This window comes from Planococcus citri, chromosome 1, assembly GCF_950023065.1.
Source record: "Planococcus citri chromosome 1, ihPlaCitr1.1, whole genome shotgun sequence".
NCBI lineage: Eukaryota > Metazoa > Arthropoda > Insecta > Hemiptera > Pseudococcidae > Planococcus > Planococcus citri.
The window spans coordinates 71,442,108-71,469,767 of NC_088677.1; the positions used below are offsets into that span (position 1 = coordinate 71,442,108).

The 27,660-nt window shown below is 34.8% G+C and overlaps 4 protein-coding genes across 4 annotated transcripts; 1 reads left to right on the forward strand and 3 right to left on the reverse strand.

Moving 5' to 3' along the window:
* Nucleotides 1-83: 83 nt before the first annotated feature.
* CPSF1 (cleavage and polyadenylation specificity factor subunit 1) lies at nucleotides 84-6,521 on the reverse strand. Its single transcript, XM_065370127.1, has 24 exons — nucleotides 6,160-6,521; nucleotides 5,878-6,092; nucleotides 5,507-5,814; nucleotides 5,191-5,441; nucleotides 4,925-5,106; nucleotides 4,696-4,858; nucleotides 4,524-4,633; nucleotides 4,165-4,452; nucleotides 3,768-4,085; nucleotides 3,564-3,691; nucleotides 3,374-3,484; nucleotides 3,090-3,301; nucleotides 2,832-3,015; nucleotides 2,672-2,753; nucleotides 2,443-2,595; nucleotides 2,167-2,352; nucleotides 2,006-2,095; nucleotides 1,756-1,914; nucleotides 1,519-1,674; nucleotides 1,261-1,437; nucleotides 1,024-1,156; nucleotides 807-947; nucleotides 497-626; nucleotides 84-418 (listed from the first exon to the last, which is right to left on the reverse strand). Exons 1-24 carry the CDS (start codon nucleotides 6,329-6,331, stop codon nucleotides 232-234), a joined length of 4,236 nt encoding a protein of 1,411 aa, XP_065226199.1. The 5' UTR covers nucleotides 6,332-6,521; the 3' UTR covers nucleotides 84-231.
* Nucleotides 6,522-6,882: 361 nt separating this feature from the next.
* Nucleotides 6,883-13,483, forward strand: Klp61F (Kinesin-like protein at 61F). The gene is made up of 19 exons (XM_065370320.1): nucleotides 6,883-7,076; nucleotides 7,156-7,303; nucleotides 7,369-7,521; nucleotides 7,582-7,739; nucleotides 7,813-7,962; nucleotides 8,032-8,268; nucleotides 8,336-8,528; nucleotides 8,604-8,786; nucleotides 8,862-9,070; nucleotides 9,300-9,436; nucleotides 9,525-9,637; nucleotides 9,705-9,884; nucleotides 9,954-10,118; nucleotides 10,202-10,528; nucleotides 11,886-12,065; nucleotides 12,152-12,374; nucleotides 12,450-12,568; nucleotides 12,646-12,855; nucleotides 12,933-13,483. The coding sequence occupies exons 1-19, from the start codon at nucleotides 6,964-6,966 to the stop codon at nucleotides 12,990-12,992; spliced, it is 3,258 nt and encodes a 1,085-aa protein (XP_065226392.1). The 5' UTR covers nucleotides 6,883-6,963; the 3' UTR covers nucleotides 12,993-13,483.
* A 117-nt stretch (nucleotides 13,484-13,600) lies between these two features.
* LOC135849765 (uncharacterized) lies at nucleotides 13,601-15,689 on the reverse strand. The gene has a single exon (XM_065370342.1). It carries the CDS (start codon nucleotides 15,687-15,689, stop codon nucleotides 14,061-14,063), a length of 1,629 nt encoding a protein of 542 aa, XP_065226414.1. The 3' UTR covers nucleotides 13,601-14,060.
* Nucleotides 15,690-22,689: 7,000 nt separating this feature from the next.
* Nucleotides 22,690-25,524, reverse strand: LOC135849758 (uncharacterized). Its single transcript, XM_065370330.1, has 2 exons — nucleotides 25,292-25,524; nucleotides 22,690-24,943 (listed from the first exon to the last, which is right to left on the reverse strand). Exon 2 carries the CDS (start codon nucleotides 24,889-24,891, stop codon nucleotides 22,819-22,821), a length of 2,073 nt encoding a protein of 690 aa, XP_065226402.1. The 5' UTR covers nucleotides 24,892-24,943; nucleotides 25,292-25,524; the 3' UTR covers nucleotides 22,690-22,818.
* Nucleotides 25,525-27,660: the final 2,136 nt, after the last annotated feature.

The following is a 27,660-nucleotide window of genomic DNA, read 5'->3' on the forward strand; positions in this document are numbered from 1 at the left end:
ACGTCTTTTTTTGAGAAACGAATGAAAATGAGAACATGAATTCGAATTCATCTCATCGTATTTTCACATCAATAACACACAAATAATAAATTAGAAAATCTATTTTTATACCTAATTCTTCATTACAAAAAAAGGTCAATTCAAATACAAATACTATACAAAAAATAAATATGTACCTAAATAAAATGAAAAGAAGACACATATAATATTACTCTTGGAAAAGAATCTAACTTAAAAATGAACAGTCAACATATGCATCTCGTATAGATCTTCTAAAATATCGTCTATCTTGACACCGATTTTTTTAGCTATCTCGGCTCGTTCAACATTCGTCAACATAACAAACATCCAGATCAATTCTCCATCCAAAATACCTTTTGCACAATTACCCAACATTTTTCTGGAGCTTTTGTACGTTCTACAAAACAAATGATCATAAAAATCGTTAATTTAGGAAAATGAATCACGAGAAATTGATAAACGAAATATCACGAACCTGAAATCTTTCGGATTTAGACCAGCAGTGTGTGGTATATGATTTACAAGAGCGTTTTGTAGCATCAACAATCTTCTATAATTTTTCTCAGGTATTGGCAGTACGTATCCGACACATCCGTCTAACGAAGCTGTAATGAAAAATCAGTCAGGACAAAAATTAGTTTTAAAATAATTCCAGGGTGATTTAGAATTCAAGCAGTTAAAAGCTCTGATACTGAATATGTGAGATTTTTCAACCGGTTCATTCTTGCAAATGAAGAAGGTCAAAAAACACTTTTTGCTGAAAAAAACTTATCGAATGAACATACCAAACATGGTGATGTGTCTTTTGTTGGAATTAAGTTGCACGCGTCGATCTTCCGATAATGTGCTCTTTTTGCAACGAATTCGGAAAAACGCATTAATCGTTTGACCAACGTGGAAATCTGCTTTTCTAAGTAAACGTTGACCTGAAACAAAGCATTTGCGCGATGATAATCAATTCGTATGATTACAATACGGTTTTGAAATCATCTATCGACTTACCTCCTAAACTTTCTCTAGCTTCGGGTTGATATTTATACACGACGATATTCTGTTCTTGATCCGAAATTATGAAACCCATCTGAGAGTTATCGATAATGAAATCCGAAGCATAAACTTGAGCTGGTCTGAAACCCTGAGGCAAAAATGGAACGTATTACTCAATGTTCAAAATGAAAACTAGAACGTAGAATTATCCGATGGAAATTACGAGTTTTGATGAATTGAAAAAATACTTACGCGACCGACTAATGATAACGTTCGAAACTCTTCTTGGAATCTCAAAAGTGTGATTGATTTATACACATCGGCTACAAGTATCAGACTTTTTGCACTGAGCAATCGATGGGCGAATATTTGCGTATCGATGAACGCAATTCCGGCCAAATCGTTATCTTTCAATTGCCAAATATAAATCTAAATAATACAAATTCCACAATTAGCAAAACTGACAATTTGTCGGGTTATTTATTAATTTTTTTCATCGTAGATATTTACTTTTTGACCAACAGCAGTAACCAAAAACCCAGACTGGGTATTCGTGACCGCCGAAACAGGTCCTTTTTGTTCCTTAGCGTAAATAACTTTCATTTTATTTTTAGTTAACGGTTGGCCAGGTTCGGGAACAACGTCTATAATATCGTAAATAATGATCTAAAAGGAAAAATAACAAAAATATGGTTTAATTCGCATAGCTGAAGTACATGATAACACTTTAGGGAATGATTGACTTACTCTGCCACGACTGGTGATATCTTCGGAGTAATTGAAATTCGTACCGACGCACACGTACCCTCTTAAACCGCTTCTGGTACCTTCGTAAGCTAAAGAGACTGTTTTCAAACACGTCACGTGTTCCCAATCTTCGAGATCAGTTTTCGTATTCGGAATAACCTACGAAAACAGAACAGATTCGAGTAATAACTATCGATCGGAAAGATTTTCTAATTTAAAATAACGTATAAAAACAAAATACGAGTCTCACCTCCCAAGATACCGGAGAAAATAACACGATGCTAAAGAAATCTTGAAAAGGTAGAGGAAATTTATCATTTCTCTCTTCGATTGCTAATTCCTACAAAAACCACAATTTATCAGTTTAAAATATCTCGAAAGAAGTACACAAAGGTACAAAAAAAAACTTACTTTATCTTCACCATTGAATTTGTAATAAATATTTGTGTATCTTTGCTGGCTCAAAGCGATGCAATACGTTTTACTTTCTAAATGATAAGTGATAAAATGCGGCGTACATCTCAAAGGAACTTTTCGTACTGGCCAAGCAGCGTCGTACGATAAATGTATGGGTAATACGCAGATTCTCAATTCACCCTACGTTCACAAAAAAGAAAAATATCATATTTTAATCTGAAGAATTTCGTAGCATTAAATATAGGTATCGTGAACTTTAATTTTGTTAACCTTAACATTGAAATACAAGAATCCTTGAGGACAATTGATATTTTGAAATTGAGCAAAACACTGCACCGGACCATCGATGTACATCGGGTGCATTCGAAGCTCTCCTCGAGAAGTTAAAAATATCCAGTGAGGATTGTGACCGCAAATAAATACCTGATGAATAATAATACAAGTTAAAAATGACGCTCGCGTTCGAAAAGAAATATTTGTAGATTAAACTTCTACTTACTCCGTTATAATTAGCGATATTACTGAAATATCGAAGTTGGCAGACTTCCGATGACGATAACGTGGTTTCTTTGGTCCTGGATCTGCAGATAAAATCATCGTCAGTATGTTTGGAAACGAGTTGAATTTGAAATTGGCGTATTCAAAATAAAATTAACTACCTGCAGCGTTTATCTCTTGTCAAAAGACTAGCTACTTTACGAAATCTAACTTTGAGGAATCCTTTAGGGTATCTGTACGCTTGATAAATGAATATTTCATCCGATAATCGAATTAGTAATAAAGGTCTTCTGCCATGATGGCCCAATGATACCGCTAAGATCTCTTTGACTTCGGTTTCCGTTCCTAAATTCATCGAGAATAAGATTTAGATAAAATGAAATTGTTTCTCGAGATCAAAAATAGAACTATTTACGTACCGGAAGTACTATTAGAATATTGCTGCTGATCAGCCGTTGCTAGAGTAGGAGCAGCATTTAGACTATCTCCTAAAACGGTTAATCCGGTACCGATTCCAGGCACTAGATAGCTCAGCGTGAAATCAGGGATCGAATATATTTCAAAATGGCCGTTATCTCTGGTTAGAAACAGCCAATATGATGGTTTGATCGGATGCATGTATTTTTTCCACCTTCAAAGTACACAGAATCAGATTATTTGTAAAATAGAAATGAAGGGAAGGGTGAGGGGGAATAATACCGACCATGCAGTTCCTCTGTATTGTGCGCTGAGTAATTCGTAAGCACTTTGAGCGATTATGTCAGTTTGAGGACCGGATTCACCGTATAAAAGTTCATCTTCGTCTTCAATATCGCTAAAAAGAAAATATTAATTTAAAACAGATCAATATTTGAGAAATTCATTCAACAATTGAGAGATTTACAGGAGCTTACCCTTTCATGGCGCTGATTAAATTTTTTTCTTTTTTAATTCCGTGAAATCTTCGCTCAGCTTCGGGAATAGAATGAGAAAAGAGCCCGCTAACGTCGCGATGAATACACAAAGTTGTGATGTGAGGTTTCTAAAACAGAGTAAAAATCAATTTAATATTTTCCTGCGCCAAAAAAAAAGAAAAAAAACAATACGGCGGAGCTTACCAGTGGAAAGTTAGTAGGTCTTTGTACAGTAAGTCGAGATACACCGTATTTAATTTCTCTCAAAGTGAGCAATATGAGCTGGCCATCTTCGGTTAAAATAATCACGTGAGGATCCGCAGCAGAAGCGTGGATTAAAGGCGATCCCAGGTCTAACGGTATATGCTGCACTTGTTCAGCTCCTTGTAGAAGACGTACGCCCATTTGAGTTACTTGTAAGATATATTTATTATTTCCTAAATTTCCGGCGAAAATCGTAGGTCCTTGGGTACTGAAGCCTGACTGATCTAGTTCATTGATTTCACGACCTGTTTGTAAAATCTGAAAAAAATCAAAGTGAAATGAAATTTTATCTCATGACTCGAAGAGATTAACGAATGGGTTTAAGTGGCCAATTTACCATCGTAGAATCTTCTTGACTCAGTATCATGAACGCATGTTGCTCATCGGTGTTGTTAGTTCCGACTACAGTCCACATATCGATGTATCCAGGCAGTAAAAATGTAGTTACAATTTGTGGTCTGATGGATCTTTGCAGAATACATAAAGCTCCATTTTTTCCATAACCGGACGTAGTAACGATTTCTACATCGGGATCTGAACTATTGGCAAATTCTTCAGATAAAAACGCCGGTTCGCCCATCGAAACGTTACCACATGGCCCAACATTTAGTAAACTATCGCAAACCTGGAAAGAAAAATAGCATCGATGAAGTTCCCAAATCATTTAAAATAAATCATCGTAGATTTAGTACCTACCTCGAAAACATACGACGTGATTTTAACGACGGAGCTTTGTCTTTCGTTACCGTACACTTCCAATTCGTCTACATCTCTAATATCGGTTACATTTGAGGCCATCCAATCTCCTGAAATCAAAGTTTCGTTACATAAACTCAGCCCAAGTTTAAATCTTATTATTGGCACTCACCCAAAGTATCTAATTTCTTCTTTTTAGACGGTTGTTCGTTGAGAATAGCTTTTTCTTCAGATATAGAGCTAGAAGCAACTTGCTCTTTGGTGGAAAATCTCAGTAAAAGAGAATTACCCAAACGAGATCCTAAAAATAGGTAATTGTCTTCGAAAACGCACGTCTGCAATTAATATGAATCAGTTAATGAACATAATCGCGCTTTAGAGCGAATAAATATGATACTAACACAAGTAGTGAGCACACTAGCGGCTGATTTTTCGAAATGAAAGGCTCTCACACTTCGCATACTGTCGGCTTGTAACGATACAACGTATAATTCTCCGGTTTTAACCGATATTACTAGTTTATCATGCGAAATGAAACTGGTTTGGGCGCAATCTAGTGTTAATTTCACGTCATCTTGAGTTTCTGAAAAATGAAACGATTTGTGAGAATGAAGTCCAAGAGAGTATAATTCTCAAATACGTAAAATAATTTAAAATGGGCATTTACTCAGTGGGAAATTAGTCGTCGATTCAGCCAAGCTATTTAAAGCGACTCCATAAGGAGGTACGCTTTGATTCAGATAAATTAAAGAATTAACAGCAAATATAAGTACTCCTCCGATCGGTTTACAAACGGCGACTGCTTTGACGCAATCGTAAGGTAAATTATTCAATGACCAAATAACTGGATGGACTTGTTGTTGAATGTTTAAAGAGACGGTGATCATAGCACATGTATCTTTACGAACCGCCAAACGACTGAAAAAAAAACATCAACTATAAAAACGGTTCTTAAGAGCAGGGTGAATAACTGCTCAGCTTACCCAGAGAACGTACGAACTGGTTCGTATAAAATCAACACCGTTGGTTCGTAATAACCGTGAAGAAACTGAATATCTATAACGTTCTCGATTTTCTCGTCGATATTTTTCAATACGATCGTATAAGAGGGTAAAATTTGACTAGAATTTTCTGCATCTGATTCTTGAAAAGAAGTTTCCGATTCTTCTAATAACGTGTCAACTCGAAATGGTAAAATAACCAAACGTCTGCCGTAGACTAACATGGCGGCGCATCTACTTTCTGGATCGACGCGTACCATAGGAATATCATAATGTGATGACCAACCGTCCTGAAAAATAATATAATGAGGGACGGTGCGATGGCAGTTGAGATAAAATAGACGTACGCTTACCCTCATATCGTCATCTTCGAAATAATGCAACGACAGCGTACGCAAATCGTGCGAGTCAGGGTCATATTCGACTATACTGAATTTGGCTTCTCTGAAGCCCAAAATTAAAGCGTCTCTTGATGAGTTGGCCAAGCTTACAGATTGAATTGACATCACGTTCCCATACAGAGTGAACTGAGCTAGACATTCTAGCTTCATTTTCGGCGGATTGTTATCTAAAATTGCAAAGTAGGTTAGTATCCAGTTGGTAGAACGATGATCATCTAAGACTCGTGGGCTTACCGGTGTAATGGTAGTTTTTACGTGATAAATCGACATCTGGGATGAGATGGAATACCCTGATGATATTGGCTCCTGCTACGATTAGCGATTTTACAGATTGATTGAAAAAATGACACGATAATACGTGTTCCACAGCAGTAGCCGGGTGTGTGGTTTTACAGACGGAGAACATCGTTATTGTTCACGATTACAATGAATTATAACGTCAATTTCATTGGTGAATGTACAGGTTGCTTCAGTTAATTACTGATGAAGAATTTTCCACGAAGGGTGGAATTATTTGCCAATTTAATTCAAAATTTCAACATCTTTTTGCTAAAAATAAAATGAGCGAAGCGGATGAGCGGTGTGATAAGATGATAACCAAAAAAACACTTTTGTAAAATCACAGATAAAATAACGAGATGGATTCTTTGCTGGATTCATTTTTGTTCAAAAATCTTTTTTTTTAATTCAAATTTAAAAGTTTTTTTTGAATTAAAACACTTTATTGAAAGTACAAATATTGAAATCCATTTCAAAAACTTTTTTCTTTCTACTTAAAAAATCAAAAACGCAATTTACTTGTAAAAATTGAAAATTCAGAATTGATGAAAAATTTCGAAAAAAATTAAAAATTCTTCGATGTTTTGGTTTTTTGAAAATATGACATGTGGACGAACCATTCGAAAAGTCGATTCTGTGTTATTTACTTTGTGATAAAATAAAAAACGGTTGTTTTCGAATTTTGAAATAGAAAAATTTACAACATTTTTTTTACGATGAAATGAAGCAGCGAATTTTTATTTAGACTGAAATAACTGAATGTTCTATGTGATTATTTATATACTTTTTGTGTTCTTGTTCGTAATCATGTCTCAAAAATCGAAATCAACTAAAGAAGAGAAGAAGAACGTGCAAGTTTTCGTCAGAGTCCGGTAAGTAATCAAAACATTCGCTCAGCATCTCATCCATATTCCTTTTGCTGTTATTGTACATGAACTGTGTTTTTAAAAGACCCATCAACAATGCGGAGAAAGCTGCCAGATCTTATACAGTGGTTGGTTGCAATGGAAGCAAAGAAATCGTTGTTAAAGAAAGGCCAACAGATAGACTCACAAAGACCTTTACATTCGATAAAGTGTTCGGACCCGAATCCAAACAGGTGAGGCGATCTAATTTTCTATTCGGATATTGATCACGAAACAATTCTAAATCATAATTTCATAGGTCGATGTGTACAAATCTGTTGTCCATCCATTAATTGACGAAGTCTTGGCTGGATACAATTGCACCGTATTCGCTTATGGCCAAACTGGAACTGGTAAAACGTTCACGATGGAAGGCGAGAAAACTAACGATTCTACAATATCTTGGGAAAACGTAAGCCTTTCATTTCTGCTCAATTTGTGATTAGGATATCTAATAATATTTTTCTTTCAGGATCCATTGTCGGGTATCATACCTCGTTCTTTGAGCCATTTATTCGACGAATTACGTTTGATAAATGCCGAATACACTGTCAGAGTATCGTTTCTGGAGCTATACAATGAAGAAATATTCGATTTATTGTCACCTCCCGACGACACCACTAAATTAAAGTAAATCAGACTCATTACGATTTAAATAAAACTCGATTACCTTTTATTTAACAAAACCATATTTTTTGATCAGATTATTCGAAGACAACACTAGAAAAGGATCGGTTATTATTCAAGGACTTGAAGAAGTTACCGTTCATAATAAACAAGAAGTGTATAAAATTCTAGAAAAAGGTTCTGCAAAAAGAACCACTGCTGCCACCTTGATGAATGCTCAATCGAGGTAGTATACTTTGAAAAATTTATCAAAGTTCATTCGAGAATTAGTAATTGATTGTTTGATTTTTTGCAGCCGATCGCACACAGTGTTCTCCATCACGGTTCATATAAAAGAAAACTCCATCGATGGTGAAGAATTATTAAAAACTGGTAAATTAAATTTGGTGGATTTAGCTGGTAGCGAGAACATTAGCCGATCTGGCGCTGTGGATAAACGTGCCAGAGAAGCTGGAAATATCAATCAGTCGTTGCTGACATTAGGCCGATGTATAACATCTCTAGTTGAGCACTGTCCTCATATTCCATACAGGTTGTTTTTTTTGCCCATACTACAGCCTTTTATTCGTTCGACTTCTCATTGTTCTTTATCACCGCAGGGAGTCTAAACTGACTCGTCTACTACAAGAGTCGCTAGGGGGTCGTACTAAGACTTCGATAATTGCAACTGTTTCTCCAGCCATATCGAATTTAGAAGAAACTCTCAGTACATTGGATTACGCTCACAGAGCTAAAAACATTACGAATAAACCCGAAATAAATCAAAAGCTAACTAAAGCTGCTCTTCTTAAAGTAAATACTCGTATTTTACACCTGTTGCTAAAATTCTCATTAATCACGACTAACTTGACGTTTTTTGAATGAAAGGAATACACGACGGAAATAGAACGTCTGCGACGCGACATAGAGGCGCTTCGTGAAAAAAATGGTATTATTTTGGCACCTGAAAATTACGCTCAAATCATGATGGATATTGAACAAAAAGACGACGAACTTGCCAATAAAATTTCACAGCTTAAAGCTATGGAAGAAAAACACGATAAACTTGAGGTAATGAAAAATTTTTATTGGAAATTAAGGTTTTTTTTTTTGGTTTTTGTTTTAATTATGTTTATAATTTTCCAGGAATTGACGAACATGCTTGATACGAAATTGAACGAAACTAAAGATAAATTGCGGAAAACTGTAGCAGAAAAAGAGGAGAAAAATTTCCTCGTTGAAAAATACATGGAAAGAGAACAAAAGTTCAAAGAGCAAAATCACCTGTTGAGAGCAACCGTCCAAGAATCTACAACGGATGTGGAAAAATTGCATCAGAAATTGGAAATCAAAAAGTACGAAGAGAGCAATTCCAGACGGATGAATATACTGCTTCGAATTTGCCGAATTGAAATTGTTTTCCAAAAGTTAATTCTAGAAATTTTGGTCTGCGAGTTTTAAAAATTATTCATTTTCGAATTTTGGCGGGAAAACTGCATGCAGTCTTATTCATTCGTATGGAATTAGGTACAATTTTATTTACCATTGAAAAATTCACTAAAAATATTTTTTTCAATGTGGCAGGAAAATTGAAGAATCGAATTTGAACGCGATTAATTTATTTTCCCGTAATTTCCATAATGATAACGTCGAAGTAAATCATTTAATCGAAGAATGTCGAGAAGAATCAGATTTTCTCGTAGAATTGGAGAAATCGTTAGGTAAATGATTTTTTTAAATCTTCAAAGTTATGCAGTTTTGATCTTGTTTTTAATGATCGAATTATCACGTATTTTTCACCATTTTTAGGAGGTTTTCTTGAGACACAGACTGGTAGTTATGACTCCATCCGTCTCTCCGCCAATGAGCTGGACTCACCGCAGCGAAAACTAACTCAAATGGTCGACAATATGAAAAATCAGGTACGCAGTCTATCCGTTGGAAATTTCGTACCTCAATTTATAATCTTACAGAAATGATTTTTTACAGATGAACGATTTGAGAGATTCTCAAAAAAATCAACACCTTACGGATATGAATTTTGTAAATTCCACCGAGAGTGAATATAACAATATTGATGAAACATTGATGGAACCTTTTAAAACTCAATCAGACCAACTTACCGTTTTAAGAAGCAATCAAAATGAATCGCTTAGTAATTTATTGCAGGTATTTCATCAATTTTCTATTCTCAAAAATATAATTTTTCAAATTAATTCCCAATATATTATTTTTTAGCACACAAATCGCTTGGATGAACTTCAAAAATCATCCGACTTCCACGGACGTTTGGGAAATATTCAAACTACTCTTGTAGGGCAAAGTGAAACATTGCAAAAGAGATTTGATACCATAGAGGTTCTTGAAGGAAACGTGCACGAAAATCATCTACAAAAAGATGAAGTACAGTATTATTTTTAATCGAAAAAAGAAAGGTCAAAAGACAATTGGTCTAACCAAAATCTGTTTTTTTTTTTTTTTTTCAGGAAATGGTCAAAGGAATCGAATTATTACAAAATGAAATGGTGTCCTTGCAAACTGAAGTGGTATCTTGGCAAAATAAAATACAAAATAAAATGACATCTATGCAAAGCATGATGGATAAATTGTTACAAACTGCAAACAAGAAAGCCGCCGAAACTCAACGTAATGATTTACTGAGTAATATTCGCCAAGGGGCTGAAAACGTTAAAGATATAGTCGATGCTTCTCACCTGATCGCTGGTGTTATCACCGAACATGAAGATCATTCGAATAAAATCCAATCTTTGAATGAAAATATCAAAACCGAAATCAAGTGCGGATCTGATAAGGTTGGGATACTTTTCTGAGGATTTTGCTACGAGTAAATTAAAGTTCTAGATTAGGGAAGTATACGCATACGCCATTTTGGTTCGACACAACGGATGTAAACAACATCAGAGCGTATGTATGTATACAATCTTACGAGTAAAAAATGCAATTTTTTCGATTGTTCGCGGGTTCAGGTGAATTTTTAAGTAGTTTCAAGCTAAAGACAATGAAATTTCCTATCGATTGATGTTAAATTTTTGTTATTTCGCGAAAAATTGACGATTTTATGAATACTTCTATTACCCGATTTTTTCATACTATATGTGTCAATTTTAAACTAAAAATACTCAAAATCTTCAGTGAACACACAGGTATTTTAATGTATCAAAATGTTCGTAATTTCATCGTCTTTAAAATGGGCGTTTATCGAAAGCTCTACATGCAACCGTTCAAAAGTTGTAGAAGTTTAAAGTTGCGAAAACAATGCAAAAACCAACCGCGGATGGTAAGTATTGAACTTTGAACTAGAATTACTCAAAATTTTCAACGAACACATAGGTATATTAATACAGCAAAACGTTCGTTATTTTATCCTTTTTTAAATGGGTCTTTACCGAAAGCTCTACCTTCTACCGTTCAAAAATTCTTGAAGATCAAAGTTGCGGAAAATGTTCTACAATCAACACTAAGTGACTGATAACAGTGATAACACAATTTGAACACTTTCCGCAACTTTGATCTTCAAGAATTTTTGAACGGTAGAAGGTAGAGCTTTCGGTAAAGACCCATTTAAAAAAGGATAAAATAACGAACGTTTTGCTGTATTAATATACCTATGTGTTCGTTGAAAATTTTGAGTAATTCTAGTTCAAAGTTCAATACTTACCATCCGCGGTTGGTTTTTGCATTGTTTTCGCAACTTTAAACTTCTACAACTTTTGAACGGTTGCATGTAGAGCTTTCGATAAACGCCCATTTTAAAGACGATGAAATTACGAACATTTTGATATATTAAAATACCTGTGTGTTCACTGAAGATTTTGAGTATTTTTAGTTTAAAATTGACACATATAGTATGAAAAAATCGGTTAATAGAAGTATTCATAAAATCGTCAATTTTTCGCGAAATAACAAAAATTTAACATCAATCGATAGGAAATTTCATTGTCTTTAGCTTGAAACTACTTAAAAATTCACCTGAACCCGCGAACAATCGAAAAAATTGCATTTTTTACTCGTAAGATTGTATACATACATACGCTTTGATGTTGTTTACATCCGTTGTGTCGAACCAAAATGGCGTATGCGTATACTTCCCTAATCTAGAACTTTAGAGTAAATGAACGACTGAAATAATGAAAGCATTTTATTTTTTAGCTAAACGAAGACGTAGAAAAATGCAGTAGTGCGAATGAAAAAACCAAGAATATTTGGAAAGATTTCACTGATAAATTAAAGACTTCATTGGGTAGTTATAAAATTACCGTTGAAACTTCTAATCAAGACCAGTGCTCGAAATTCGAGAAATTAAGCGGAGAATTAGATTCTTCGGTGGAGGTGAGTTTGTACAAAAAATTTCTATCAAGCCTTTTTCTCTGATGAATTTTATAAGAAATAAATGACATTTTTTTTTTCATTTTCAGCCAATTCAGCAAGACCTGACCACACAGAAAACTCACATCATCAATACCGTTGACAACAGCTCGTCCAATCACGTCCAGTTCACCAACTCAACCTGCGAACAACTTGAAAAAGAACGTAATAAAATAAACGAACAATTGGATAGTATTTCTAGGAGCGTATCTCGACAGACGAAATTGGTCGACTCTTTTGTCAACCAGGAAGTGAAAAAAGATCTGCCAACGGGTAGGTTCCTGATGAATTTATTAAAGGTACTTTTGAACGAATGAATCTCTAAAATAGGCGATTGTTTTACTACAGGACAAACTCCAGAAAGACGTCATTGGCAGTTTCCGCAAGAACTCGCATGTATGTCTCCTCACGAGCGCTTAATTCAACGATTCAGGAAAGAAAGGCCTTACGATAGTTTCGATAGCGATGTAGGTTGATCTTTGTGGAAGTGACAAAATTCTGTAATCGAAGTTTATTTATACTTACGATTTGTTTTTTTCAACAGTACGAAAGTAACGGTACTGGAGATAGAGACGCCGAAGACGATAAAACCTCCGAAGAAGACAGCAGCAGTCAAAACAGCTCGCCAAATGAAAATAATGGCATACGAAAATGTGAATCCAGCAGCGATATTTTAAACGGATTGAATAATACGATGGATAGTTCGACTCATAGCGATTGCAACAGTTCTGTTATCTCATCGATTAGTAAAAAGGTACAAATTTGTAGTGTAATTTCAATGCAAATAGTCAATTACTTATTCATCATCTACTTTATATTATTTCTTTGCAGAAGGGAATACCGAAAAAGAACAAAGCCAAGGCTTTATTCAAGAAACCATTATTGAGGTGAATCTGACAGTTATATCTTCACTTTTTTAACTGCAATATTTTTATTCGTATTTTAAATTATTTTTAACTGTCGAATTACCATTTTATAATTTTTTATTTTATAGCTCAGGATTTTTTTCTCTCTATTTTAATGATAATGTCTGTCTTATGTGTTGTAGCCGTTATTTTTTTACAGTATTAGTATGAGTGGATTATATTATTGTAATTTCGAGTCATTTATGCATTTATGAGAAAATTCTTGAAAATATATTTATGTTCATAACTTATTTCCAAATGATCTGGAAAAATTAATTACATAAAATTTCGACGAAATTTCCTCAATTTGAGTATAATATTTTTATGTTTTTGTTTTTGAATTTTTTAATATCAACTTACCTATTATTATTGAAACATAATATTGTCAAGAATTTGTATCATTTTCATGAGTGAACAGGATGAGATATTATTGTTGTGTATTATATATGTATTGAGTAAAAAATGTTTGCAACCACATTCAGTTTCTTCATTTCAATACCTATAGATACATACATTCACCAAAGTATTTACAGAATCTTTACATGCTTGGCCAAAGTAAATTAAATACGTTATGACGGAAAATTAAGCAATGGATGGACATCAACAGAATTTATTAAGTACAAAATTGATCAAGAACAATTGATGAATAATGTTGAATCATTTGATAATAAATTACGATATCATAGCGGAGAAATCTTTTAATAGGTCTACGTTTTGGGTCAATGGTGCAGCTTTATTTTCTAAATCACCTGTGTCTTGGCTTGATCGTCTCGAATTTCTTATTTGATTCACTGGAAACCAGCATACAATTTCAATGGCTTTTATCAATTCGACAAATCGTTAATTTTTGCCAAAAGTGTTTCGAAGTTTCAATATGACAGAGCCAGAGGGGCAGATGGCACCCGGCAGCCAAGGCCAAGATGGGACGTGCTCAAACTGCAGTACTTTTTGCACCGTTGAATTGGTAACATTTTTTAACGCAAAACGATCCAGTGTTATCATTATCAATCATCTTGCCGTCAGTCAACTTACACCGGTAAGTTCCATTCTTCCATTAAATGAGCTTATACTCTCTTGGTTTATGACTTATCCTCATAGCTTCTTTTTCTAGAATAACCGGCATTACGAACGTATCATCGTAATAAAATTCAGTGGGCCTTGGTGTCGTAGTGGTGGAATTCATTGCAGCGCAGAATTCATCAATGTACAAAGAAACAGCTCTGGATACTTCTTCGTTTGGTATTCTCAAAGAAACGTGCAATTTCTGTTTGATAATTTGGATATCTTCGCTCAAAGTAAGGAATCCGGCCGCATACAAGTAAGAAAACAATAACGTATGAATTTTTTCGTCGAAACTTCGGAACAGCAACGATCCATTGACAATTGTACCCAATTCGGCTAATTCTTCTTCATTAAAATCTAGATCAGGAATTGAAATACTTCTACGAGCTCCTTCTATGAGTGATCTAAGTGTACAAGCGACATGATCGTTTTTCACCATCAAATTGAATAATAACTCCTGCAAAAACGTTCCACTCCAGACACAAGCCAGTTGTTTAGTTCTCAAGAATTCAGCTACTGATCGAGGATTTAGAAGTGAGTATTGATTTTCATTCATCTTGTACCCACCATACCAGTGGATGGCCTTTTCACTCAATTCAGATGGTAAATTCATTTGTTGAAAGATCTGCCGGACTACGTTTTCATCCAGTGCGAAGAATTCCGAAGGATTCAGCAAGTTGAACGGTTTCACGTATTTCGTGCTGTTGAAACATTTATGCTGCAGTACTTCGAAGACACCCGTGATGATACCTTTCTCCAAGAAATCATTGTCGATGAAAGTGTTCTGAAGCAGTTTGACTAACAAGTTAACTATTCTTTCTTTATCCTCGGGTTCGAATTTTGAATTTGTGCCGAAGTGTACTTCATTTATAATCGTATCATAACCATCGATAAAGATGAATGATTTTTTATCATTGTATTTACACAGCATCCTGCTCAAGAAACGTAAAGATGTGATTATCATAGACTCGTTATAATGCGCGCTGGTCAACAGAGAGTTCATCAGTCTTCTAGGTTTCGAATTTGTAATCGCGTCTTTCAAGTACGAATGCTCTTGGTACGTTTTGTTGAACGCTTGTTCTATCTTACCCAGTAGAATTTCAATATTTTTTCCTTTGCAGTCGCTCAAATCCAAATATATGACCGGATATTTACCTAGATACTTCGCGATGATGTGTTCGTAGTTCGAAATGAGTGGCGGGTTCTTCAACTCTTGACTGGAATTGGAATTAGTCGAGGAGATTTTACCTTGTGTGAAATATTTATACGATGGTCTTTCCGTCAACAAAGGGTACTCGATGGATTTGTTTTTCAATACTTCGGTGTCTAGTTCGAAAAAGGTTTTCAGCATATGAAGACACGTGCTTTTTCCCCATTTTCTCGGGTAAGTGATCCTTATAAGAGGACGTCTCACTTTCAGTATTTCTTTTATTAGTAAACTTCTATCGATGTAAATATCGCTTTTATTGACGAATTCTAGGAAGGTACTGCTATCTGTGGATATGGGCGAGTCGACGTTGAGGAAATTTCGTTTTACGCATATTGTTGTTTTTGGATGACTCGAATCGTCAGCTGAACACGAGTGTAATATTTTCAACCATAATAGAATTACGAAGAGCATTAGCTATAAGAGTAGGTAAGTGTAGTAAAACTGACGGAAGTAAATTGACGTTTATATGATTGAGCAGACTTGAATGGTGTTTTTCATCGTGCTGTGTAGGGAATGATACAAAGTTAGATCAAGTTTTTGAGCAATTTTCTTATGTTTAAATTTAAATATCTAAAGATTGATCGGTGTACTTACGGGTATTGCTGAAATTTAGGATCGAATATGGAGCAGGGGGAGGAGTTTGAACGTAATGTGAAATGGTAATGTGCAAGTATGAAGCCAGTTATCTATTTATTCGTCTATCTATTAGGTAATTATTAAGGCATTTATGAGTTTCCTGAAGAGATAATGAACGAAACGAATTGAATGGGAGAAAAATTAAGTAGGTACTTCTTTTCGCTAAAGATGATCATCTGTGATCAAAGTTTTTTATTTAGGCAATTTCATCTACACAAGTGTAATTATGTTGGGCTGTCCAAATGTTTGCAGGGGCTCTCCAAAGTTCGCAAGAAACTGCTTGCTCAATATTGCGCAGCCGAATTTTAATTTTCAAAGTCCCTCCCCCCCCCCACATTTGGGTAAAAATGAACCGTTGTAGAAAATCAAAATGGATTAAAATTTTGCGAGAAGTACATACAAGTAGGTAAGTATTTCAGCAAAAATGTTTTTTGAACATCTTTGAACAATTTCGACACCTAAAATCGGGTCATGATTTTTGGAATTTCTGAAAGTGTTATGATACCTACCTATCAAAATGGGTTAAACGTAGGAATTGAAAATATTTCAACTAAAACGTTTTTTAAGCGTTTTTGAAGAACTTTGAGCCCCAAAATCGGGTAATGATTTTTGGGATTTTTGAAAATGTGTCATGCAACTTATCAAAGTAAGTTAAAATTTTTTGAGAAATTCAAATCTTTCGACGAAAATGAATTTTGAGTAATTTAGAGAATTTTGAGCCCCAAAATTGGGTTGTGATTTTCGGCATTTCTGAAACTGTGTCATGCGACCTATCAAAACGGGTTAAAATTTTTTGAGAAATTTAAATTTTTCGACAAAAATTAATTTTGAGTAATTTTGGAGAGTTTTGAGCCCCAAAATAAGATTGTGATTTTCGGCATTTTTGAAAATGTGTAATGCGACCTATCAAAATGGGTTAAAAATTTTTGAGAAATTCAAATATTGCGACGAAAATGAACTTTGAGTAATTTAGAGAATTTTGAGCCCCAAAATTGGGTTGTGATTTTCGTTTTTTTTTGAAAATGTGCCATATGCAACTTATCAAAGTAGGTTAAAATTTTTAGAGAAATTCAGAGATTTCGACGATACTAAATTTTGAGTAATTTGAAGAATTTTGAGCCCCAAAATCGGATTGTGATTTTCGGCATTTTTGAAAATGGTAATGCGACCTATCAAAATGGGTTAAAAATTTTTGAGAAATTCAAATATTGCGACGAAAATGAACTTTTAGTAATTTAGAGAATTTTGAGCCCCAAAATTGGGTTGTGATTTTCGTTTTTTTTTGAAAATGTGTCATGCGACCTATCAAAATGGGTTACATTTTTTTGAGAAATTCAAGTATTTTGACGAAAATGAATTTTGAGTATTTTTGTAGAATTTTTAGCTAATTTTGAACAGTTTTGATGAATTTTGGGGCTATACTGAGATAATGATTTTCAGGATTTTTTTACAAAAAAGTCATGGCGATGGGTCATATAAAAAGGGTTTAGTGTATCCTAATTTTTTGGCTTCTTTCGAAAATTTTATGTGCAAGATCTCGAAAATTTTGACAAATTTTGACCTCGAGATGTTTTAGAACTGCTCAAAAAAAGTTTTAATAGAATTTTTCATTATCTGTTGAAATTTTTAACCCATTTTGAAAGGTTGCATAACACTTTTTCCAAAAATCATGACCGAATTTTGGGCTCAAAATTCTTCAAAAATGCTCAAAAAATATTTTCGTTGTGTAAGGCGACTTTTTGAAGGATTTGAGCTCATGATGGAATCATGATTTTGGAGATTTTTTGGAAAAGGCGTCATGCGACCTATTAAAATGATTTTGGCAGAAAACTAAAAATTTTTATCAAAGCCTTTTAAACACGTTTTTGGTAAAATTTGAGCTCAAAATTTCTCATGGTTTCAAGGGAATTTTTGAAAAATGTGTCATGGGACCCATCACAATAGGTTGAAATTTTGACAGAAAGTCAGAAATTTTTATCAAAACTTTTTTTGAGTCCAAATATGATCATGATTTTGGAGATTTTTGTGGAAGAGGTGGCTTGCAACCTATTAAAATGGGTTAAAATTTTGCGAAAAATTGACATTTCTTGACAAAAATGTATTTTGAGCATTTTTGAAGAATTTTGAGCCAAAAATTGAATGATGATTTTTGAGAGAATTGAAAAAGTCGACATGGCCTCATGGGACCTATCAAAATGGATCAGTAGGTAATTTTTAGTTTTAAATAATGCGATAAAATTTAAATGAAGGACTTTGTAGTTCCTTTTCTTTCATTTTTTTTCAAGATTTTAATATTTTAATATTCAATCACAACATCAATAATAAGCTTACACTTGTTAAAATTAACCTAAAATACTTCAATACATTAAACATTTATCCTAATTTTGATATCTTTCTGGATGTTGACTGAGACTGACTGTATCCATGTATACCTACCTATTATCTCATCAACTTGTGACTTTTCACAACTTCAACTCCTCGCAACTGCCAAACTTGCTCTTCCTTTCTTGAGAGACCGGCCGGCCACACGTCTCTAAAAGAACCCCAATCATGGCCATATAGATTCCTGCCTCATCCCTCATGCTATCGATATCTGTGCGGAATACTACTCAAATGCGACTCCAACTGCATGCTTACCATTTTATTGGGTACTTTCAAAGCTACATTTTCGGCATAAGGAAGCTCGTGCACATCGTATTGATTATTAGCAAACGTCAAGTATCCGGTTGCGAGTAGATAGGAATAAATAGCGGGAAGATGCTGCTCTTGTAACTTGTTCTCTTTGGGATTTTTATAAATATCGTAAATTTGGTAAAAAGCTTCTTTACCGAAAGTTAAATCACCTCCGGATGCCAAAGTTACATTCCCACCGGCTAAAAGTGTCTTGATAATGCCTCGAAGTAACCCATGCTCCATCAAGTGCAGAAAAAATATATGAGGGTAGAAGCTAACTTTGAAATAGTTTTTAGTCATACGATATCTTTTGTACTGGACGAGGGCCTGCGGTGGAAATATTTCCAAAGTTTTACCCAATCTGTACCCTCCGTACCATTCAATCCCCAGGTTACGTTTCTGTAGGGAAATTCGTATATAGTCGAAAATCTTATCGGCGATGTATCTGCTGATACCGAAGAATTCGTACGAATCGTCGGTCAAGAAATTATGTACCGAGGTGGTCACCGAGCAATCTTCGAAAAGGAGTTCTTGAGCGAATTCGAAAATACCCATGAATACGGATTTCTCGACGGATCCTTGTTCGAAGGTTATTCTCATGAAATCTTTCAAGAACTGAATAGTCAACTGTTTCTCGACCGACTCTATTTTTTCGTTGTAGAAAGCCACGATCAGTGGAAAATCATAGTCGTCTATCAGCAGCATGACAGAATGATTGAAAAACTCGGCCAGCGATTTGCTGAGAAAAACGATACTCCATTTTAAATCCTCGAACGAAGCTTTCATATCTAGATACTTGGTGAAGTTCAGTCTCATTTGCGAAGCATCGTGTTTCCGATCCAAAGTACTGTTCGGATTATCATGAATATTACTGTACCAATCCAATAAGTAGGTATGCTCGGCAAATGTGTGCTTGATGGCTTCGGAAAAAAGTTGCCTGAATTGCGCGCAATTTGTAAAAGTTATGCTGGTCAGTTTCAAACTGATCACTGGTACTTGACCTTGATATCGATCCATGAAATTTATATAGTTCGAGATGAGTAAAGGTCGCGAGAACAATTTGTAATGACCGTTGTGAACGTATTCGCCGTTTCGAAATAAATACATGTTTGACGTGATATTTACATCTGTTTCAGGTTCGAATTCAATTTCGTAAAAGGCTCTGATCATCTTTAAATTCAAAGTTTTACCAAATGTTCGAGGACAGTGGAAGATGACGATGGTTGCATCCTCGTCGTAGATTTGTTTTATTAGCAAGCTGTTATCGATGAATAATCCGGTATTTTCAACAAATCGCGAAAAGTTACTGCTAGGATGGCATTTGAATATGCCGAAATCGTTCTGAACGGTGGTCTTTTGGACTAGCATCGTTCGGATTTCTCGACTGGTGATGGCGGTGATCAGGAGTGAGTTTACCAAGATGATTAGGGTGGTTTTCGGGTGAGTCATGGTTCCAGATCGACATTACATACGCCAGCTGTAATGATAGAAATTTATATTATTAGTTTTTGGTTGTTCGAGTTGAAAGTATCTGATGTAAGTACTAAGTAGGTAATGTAACCTAACAAGGGAACTTCTCGAAATATCCCTCTCTAATTTGATGTGCACAAGGATTGTGATTTTCGGAAAGAGTATAAATGATTTCTAAAACTTTCGTAATCCAAATTTCTGCTGCTCAAATTGATTTTTCAATTTTTTATGAATTTTTAAAAATTTAAAATTGACCGTTTTTGACAATTCATGCTTGAAAAACAAAAAAAACCGCAGGTATTCCGGAAAAGTAACAGAAATTTAGCCTGAAACTAAAGTAAAATCAACTTCCTCGAATCGTATGCACTATTTTTGGTCATTCTGAAGCCTCCAGCTCGATTTTCGATTTCTCTAAAAGACGTGGATTTTCGGACATTGGTCTAGAATCTCAGGCCCGATTTTGATTTCTCCAGAAGGTGTGAAAATTGATTTGGGCTGTTCTGTCAGAACCATTCAACGAGTTCATCCACATAAATGACTCGATTTCTTTGAAGGAAATTTCAATTGCCTTTTTTTAAAAACCAGAGTAGGAAAAGAATGAAAAAAATTTTAAAAACTAATTTTTAAAAAATAAAAATTGAAAAAAAAACAAAAAAAGTTGAAAAAATTAGAGTATTTTTTTTTTAAATTAAAAAAAAAGAGTAGGTATTTAAGGGAAATTTCTTTTGTTTTGCACGAATGGCATTGTTCGGCCTAAAACCAATCTTCTTAATTCGAATGTCACTATTTTGAGCAGTTCTGAAGCCTCCAGTACGATTTTCGATCTTTGCTGAATTTTAAAATTTCTTCAAAAGGCGTGAAAAGTGATTTCGGCGGTTGAAAATCGTGTTGTAGCGTGATGATTTGATTATAAAATGTTTATGCAACGATGGTGAATGATATTGTGCTTTGATTTCTATTGTTTTTTTGGTTTACAATTGAATTTTTTCCCTCAACTTTTCCTGAAGTTTTTGGTGATGATTCAGAATTAATTTTTCCAAACGAAACTGTATCACTTCTTTGCCAATAATTTGTCAAGAAGTCTCGTAGTTTCCTAAAATTGTAAAAGTCTCGATTTTTAGTGAAATCGCTAGAAAATCTCACTTTTTAGTTTTCTCCAAAAATTAATTTTCCAAAAGTTGAGATTTTTACCAAGAATTACCAAAATGTCCCGATTTTTAAATCATTCAATTTTTTTGACAAAAAATTACTTAAAAGTCTCGCTTTTTTTACGAAAATTTCCAGCAAGTATCACTTTTGCTAAATTTATCATAAAAAATTCCATGTTTTTAGAAAAATATCAAAAAAATTTCGTTGTCACCAAAAATTTTTGAGAAGCCCTGCCTTTTGCTAAAATTATTGTCGAAGTCTTATTTTCTGTCAAATTGTCTAAATTTCCAAAAAGTCTCTTTTTTTGCCAAAAACTGTTGAAAATTGTATTTTTGTTTCTTCAAAAAATTTTCAAAAAGTCTCACTGATTTCCAAAAATTGTTCTTAGTTGCTTTTTTTTGTATCAGAAATTGCTAAAAAAAAAAGCCCTTTTTTAAAACTAAAATTAGCTAAAGTTTCACGTTTTCCCAAAAATTCAAAGATTTTACTTTTTGGCTCAATATTGCCAAAAAATCTCACCTTTTTCATCAACAAAGTTGCAAAATTAAGTTTTTTGACAAAAATTTTGCGAAACTTTTTTTTTTTTTACTAAAATTGGCTTAAGTCTCGCGTTCTGCCAAAAATTACGAAATTCTTATTTTGTGGCTCTAAACTGCCAAAAAAATCTCGCCTTTTCCATCAAAAAGTCGAAAAATTGACTTTTTTTTAAAACAAAAATTGCGAAAAAGTAATCACTTTTTTGCCACCGATTGTCGAAATGTCCGGCTTTTTGCTAAAATTGAACATGTTTTATTGAGTTTCATTTTCATATTTTAATTGAAAACAAAAAGTTCTAGTTTTTTCGTGTATTTTTTTCTGCATTGAATTTGAAATGTTTTGTCCATTTTTTGGTCACTTTTTTTGGTTACTTTCGAGCTTTTTTGGTTACTAAAGTAATTTTTTTTAGAAAGAAAAAAGAGTACTAGCCTTGTAATTATAATGATTTTTTTTCTCTCAAAACAAGATTTGGTTACCTACTCAGTTTCCTACTTATGCAATAAAAATTCGTTCAACAGGTTCAACTCGATAATTGTCTCAATTAATGTTTTCATCACGTGAGTACCTATAGGTAATTTCAGATCTACTTATCGAAAATCTTTTCTCTGCTGCTGTGAATGAGAAACGCTCCATGGGAAATTGTTTGATTCACAAAATGTCAATATTTGTGAATCAAAATAAAAATATACCTATCAAGAAATTATCCTGGAATTATAAATGTCACGAGCTGTGATTTAATTTCATCGTATGAACGAGTACCTACCTATGTCTTTCAATGAGTGTACTACGCTAATGATTAGAAATTTCTATAAATCTCAATTCAATCTAATCTCAAATGTCCTTTTAACATTGACATTGATTACGTAAGTGGATACATTTAAATGTAGGAAGATTTAAATTAGCAAGATTATGAAATAGGCAAGATGATGAATAAAATAGTCATTCATTTTCAGTGATTAGAAATTTTATATTTTTAATTAGGTACGATAAATAACGATTACAAATCAAAACTAAAAGTATTAGGTAGGTATACCTATTCGTATAAAATACTGAAAAACTTCCATTTCACCGGTTTTCACGACCTGGCGGTTTCTGTCGTCGTTTCGTTTATATTTTCAGGCATCTCGATTCCGATAACTTTCGCTGGAACAGCATCGTCAGCTTTGGTTATCTCGTTAGTATCGTAAATTTCATTCATTACGGTAACATTTTTATCCGGAGAAATAGCCATACCGATAAAATTCACCGTTTTGATGGTTGTAAAATTCGCGAACACTTTCGTATACTCTTGAGCTTTTTGAAAAGCTCGTTGAGGCGATATGGCATTATAGTCTATTTGTAAAACAGCAGCTCGTCCATCTTTACCCATAATCGTATCTGTTTCTTTGCGTATCAAAGCGAAATAATTGAACTGGAAACGCATCCTGAACGATAGGCATTTACGTATGGTTCCTTGTATCGTCTCATTGTAGGCAATATCAGTCACATTATAGGGTACCTTCGAAAAAAACTCTCTGGTATGTTTGATGATCTGATTACGACCAGTTTTATTCTGTATGAAGCTATCAATACTTTGACACCAAGTCAGCATCTGACAATCGGGTATCTTCAATTGATAGGTATAAAAATCAGTCAATCGTTTCCACCATTCTGTGGTCACCTCGTTATTGGGAAATCTCAAAGCGCTGACGATGACTCCGGATCCGGTACGGTCGTAAGATTGGCCGCCGTAAGTCAGGAATCCGCGAGCGCAAAGGTATTTGAGTACGAGTTCTCGAATCGTGGTCTCGCTCAATTTACTGTTTTTCAAATCGAAGAAGATCTCTCTGAGTTGCAGTAGCTCCTCTGTGGTGAAATACAAGTAATCGAATCTGACCGGGTAGTTGGGTACGAAGAATAATTGTTCGATGATATCTCGTATAGGTTTATATTGAACTAAACTAGCTAAAAAATGACTTGCGCCAGCCATTACCCAATAATTGTGTATCAATTCGTAAATGATGAAGTTGGTGATGGACCATGGGTTGAAGATGGTTATGTTTACATCTCTGTTCATGTTATACCCTCTGAACCATTTGTATCCTTTATCGGTATCGTTTTCGTGTAATTCTGTGTAATTAAACATGCCATCGACCTCTGCCTCGCTGAAACCGAAAAACTCTTGCCATTTGTTGTTCAAACTATCGTAGACGGTCAAGTTCGCCGATGATGGTAGAAGATCGTTATCGTATATGTGCATTACTCCGGTCATTACGCATTTCTCAATGTAATCGTTTTTGTGTAATGTTTGATGCAAGAAGGTCGTGTATAGATTCAACATATCGGTTATATTCGATTGAGAATACCAATTGTAATGCATGATTAATCGCAATAGACCATCGTAGTCGTCTATCAGTAAGAATACCTTTTGATTGTAACGTCTGTACAGAGCTTCGCTCAAAATGCAAATACTTTCGATTAGAGTATCCGTATCGACTGGAAATCCTTTCATCATTATTCGACATTTTTTAGCTTTATCCGTTTGCGATTTGGTTTCAGATGAAGAAACGGTATCGTTATTCGGCGACGACGACGTTCCAAATACGCTGCAGATGTTGGGAAATTGGAGATAAATACTGTGAATGCGGCTGGTCAAAATCAACCCAAAGTCGTGTCGTTTACCCAAAACATGATACGAGAATTCCAAGTTCAAAAATATAACCGGATATTTGCCTTGGTATTGGTCGAGAATATTGGTATGTTGAGATATGAGCAAAGGCTTCGAGTAATTCACGATGTAGGTGCCATTCCAATGAAGTTCACCTTCTCTGAACAACTTGTAGTTCTCTGTAACGCTGTAAGTATCGTTTTTGTACTCGATTTCCAAGAATATTTTCAGCATGCTGAGATTTATGCTTTTTCCGCTTTTATGAGGACATGTGATTACAATATACTTGGAGTTACATTCGAGTACTTCTTTGATCCACAGGGTTTTATCGGCGAATAAATTGCTGTAGTTGAGTAACAGTTTGAAGTTGGATACTCCGATGATGAACGTGTTGTTGCCATCTGGAACGTGTTTGCTGTTCACCGCTGTTTGACTAGCATGTGTAGAAAGGGTAAATGCTGGAAGTAGGCAGAAGAAGAAGAACAAGATAATGGATGGCATGATTGTAATGTAGAGAAGATCCAGAGATACCTATTTCCGTTCCATTTGAGTTCTGAAAAAATTAATTTGTTTATTGTCTTCGATGTTTAGGAATTAGAGTTGTGCGATGTGTTTCATGCTTCCTGATTCGTCCAAAATTATCCAAAACTCCAAAAGTGGTCGAGTTTCAAAAAACTTTTCATTCGCAGCGGTCGTCAATTGAAACATTAATTGAAAAACTTAAAACTTAATACATAGTATGAACGTACGTTGTCTTAGTTGATATAATGTAGGTAGGTATGCATCGGTAACCCAATTTTAATCACGATCTAAAATATTTATATCTCTCAAGTACTATCCAATATAGGTACCCATATCGTATCTATAGACTATCGATTATCAAAAATGTATTTCAACTTACGATTTTTATTCCATTTTGTTTTAAATATTCACGTGTTACGAGAGTTCAATAATCACAATGCGAACGAGCACCGTAATTTGTGGAAATCTGACTGATCCTCTAAAACCATCGAAGAATTGAAATAATTCGAATAAATATTTCAATAATCGTGCCTATCAGTTGATAACGACATTCGACATTTTTCTCAAATGAATTTCATTAATGATTTTTCTCCGTTAGTAGGTTATGCTTGTATTGGTGTTACTAGGTGTAATTAGGTACATATTTACATATTATCGAGATCAAATTTTCATTTCTGATAAGGTATAGGTATCTCTTTTTTTTCAGAATCTGTTTCACTTTGTTCAAAGGAATCGAGTTGAGTTTGTTTTACTTATTTTTATTTACCATCTTCTGCAAGGGGTTTCATTGAAACCTTGTTTTGATTTTAAATACAACCTACCTATTTTTGTGTTTAAACCTTATCGTTGCTTTTGTTTCTTGTTTTGTAGAGAAATGTGAAAAATGTGTACGAAATAAACGAAGTGTACGAGGGACTTCATTCAGAAATTCGGTGGTTCCTTTTTTCAACTTTTGTTTTGTATAGTTAATTGTGTTAGAAAAGTAATCAATTCCTACATTTTTGATGATGTTTCAATGGCGTAGTCAAGGACGGTCCTCAGGGTCGGGTTTGAACGATTTTTGAATCTTGACTGGCTGAAAAATTTAACGTGACCGAGCACATGATGAAGTAATCTTGTTTCAATCATTCAGGAATAAAACACGAGAAATATTCTCTGCTAGATTCCGATCTAGTACAGCTTGAATCATGAACGTAGTCATAGTCGCCTTCCTTGATTGTGAAAATAAATTCAAACATAATAATACAAATAAATTGAATTTTTCAAAAATGTACATCTGTACAAAAAGGTTAATAACCAAGTTGCCCATTTTTAATATCAATTCACTGTGGCTAAAGCGCTGAGACAATGTTTAATTACTTAATCATTTTCCGAATTCCTTTCATCACAAAATTAATTAATTCGAAACGTGCAGTCATGCAAACCTGCAGTTGTGCAAACGTGCGGTCGTGCAAACGTGCGGCCGTGCGCCACCAATTGGCTAGACTTTCCATTACCTACTGGCATGAATCATTATGCCTATATTTATACGTATATATGTACATTGTCTAAACTTGCCACTGTTTATTGGTTCTTGATTATAAAAACAAAAAATCACAGTAAACCAAAATTAAAATAAAACACAACAATAACGAGAACCAAAAGGTGAAAAAATGTACCCCTTGATATTAATATACTCAATCTTATTTCCTAAAGAAACAATACAAATAATATCACACATCCAATCTCTGAAACTAAAGATAAAACAAACAAGGAATAAATACATAATATAAAACACGTGCTCACTCATTAGGTATGCACTTGATCCACTTATTTTATTCACCTTATCACTTCACTGCCAATACAAAGTCATTCTGACAAAAGCCTGTAAACACCAATAATAGGAATTTGAAATTAAAACAATTTAAAAATGCACTCATTGTACTATAAATAATTTTTAAAAACACTCATACCTATATAACAGACGTGCAGTCGTGCAGTCGTGCAAACGTGCAGTCGTGCAAACGTGCAGTCGTGCAAACGTGCAGTCGTGCAAACGTGCAGGCGTGCAAACGTGCAGGCGTGCAAACGTGCAAACGTGCAGTCGTGCAAACGTGCAGTCGTGCAAACGTGCAGGCGTGCAAACGTGCAGGCGTGCAAACGTGCAGTCGTGCAAACGTGCAGTCGTGCAAACGTGCAGTCGTGCAAACGTGCAGTCGTGCAAACGTGCAGGCGTGCAAACGTGCAGGCGTGCAAACGTGCAGGCGTGCAAACGTGCAGTCGTGCAAACGTGCAGTCGTGCAAACGTGCAGTCGTGCAAACGTGCAGTCGTGCAAACGTGCAGTCATGCAAACGTGCAGTCGTGCAAACGTGCAGTCGTGCAAACGTGCAGCAGTGCTGTGAGAACGAACGAAAATGGGAACGGGAACGCCTAAAGAACGCTACTTTTTAAATTTCCTTCAAAGAACGAACGGACAATCACACAAATCTTCTTGAAGAACGTTTTCACTCAAGAACGGGGACAATAAAATTGTGAGAACGGAACGGGAACGGGAACGGAGTGTTAATTTGGCGTTCTCAGATGTTCTTTCAGGGTCCTCTAATTACCTCCCAAAATTCTGAAAAATAGGGAAAAATAAGCTTTTTCCACAAATTTTTAGTTGTTTTATGGTACAATTGAAGAAAATGAAAAAATGTCCACCAAAAATTGCTTGGCTTGTACCACAGAACACTATTGAGAACGGGAACGGGAACACAGGAACGTGAATT

Excerpts from the sequence above, each read along its gene's own strand:
- LOC135849765 (XM_065370342.1), bottom strand. The coding sequence starts at position 15,689 with ATGCTCTTCGTAATTCTATTATGGTTGAAAATATTACACTCGTGTTCA.
- Klp61F (XM_065370320.1), top strand. The coding sequence starts at position 6,964 with ATGTTCTATGTGATTATTTATATACTTTTTGTGTTCTTGTTCGTAATC. Across the intron at positions 8,529-8,603 it reads CTAAAGCTGCTCTTCTTAAA|GAATACACGACGGAAATAGA; the intron begins GTAAATACTCGT and ends TTTGAATGAAAG. Across the intron at positions 10,529-11,885 it reads TCAAGTGCGGATCTGATAAG|CTAAACGAAGACGTAGAAAA; the intron begins GTTGGGATACTT and ends TTTATTTTTTAG.
- LOC135849758 (XM_065370330.1), bottom strand. The coding sequence starts at position 24,891 with ATGCCATCCATTATCTTGTTCTTCTTCTTCTGCCTACTTCCAGCATTT.
- CPSF1 (XM_065370127.1), bottom strand. The coding sequence starts at position 6,331 with ATGTTCTCCGTCTGTAAAACCACACACCCGGCTACTGCTGTGGAACAC. Across the intron at positions 1,675-1,755 it reads ATATCACCAGTCGTGGCAGA|ATCATTATTTACGATATTAT; the intron begins GTAAGTCAATCA and ends TTTTCCTTTTAG. Across the intron at positions 627-806 it reads AAGACACATCACCATGTTTG|CTTCGTTAGACGGATGTGTC; the intron begins GTATGTTCATTC and ends TTTTCATTACAG.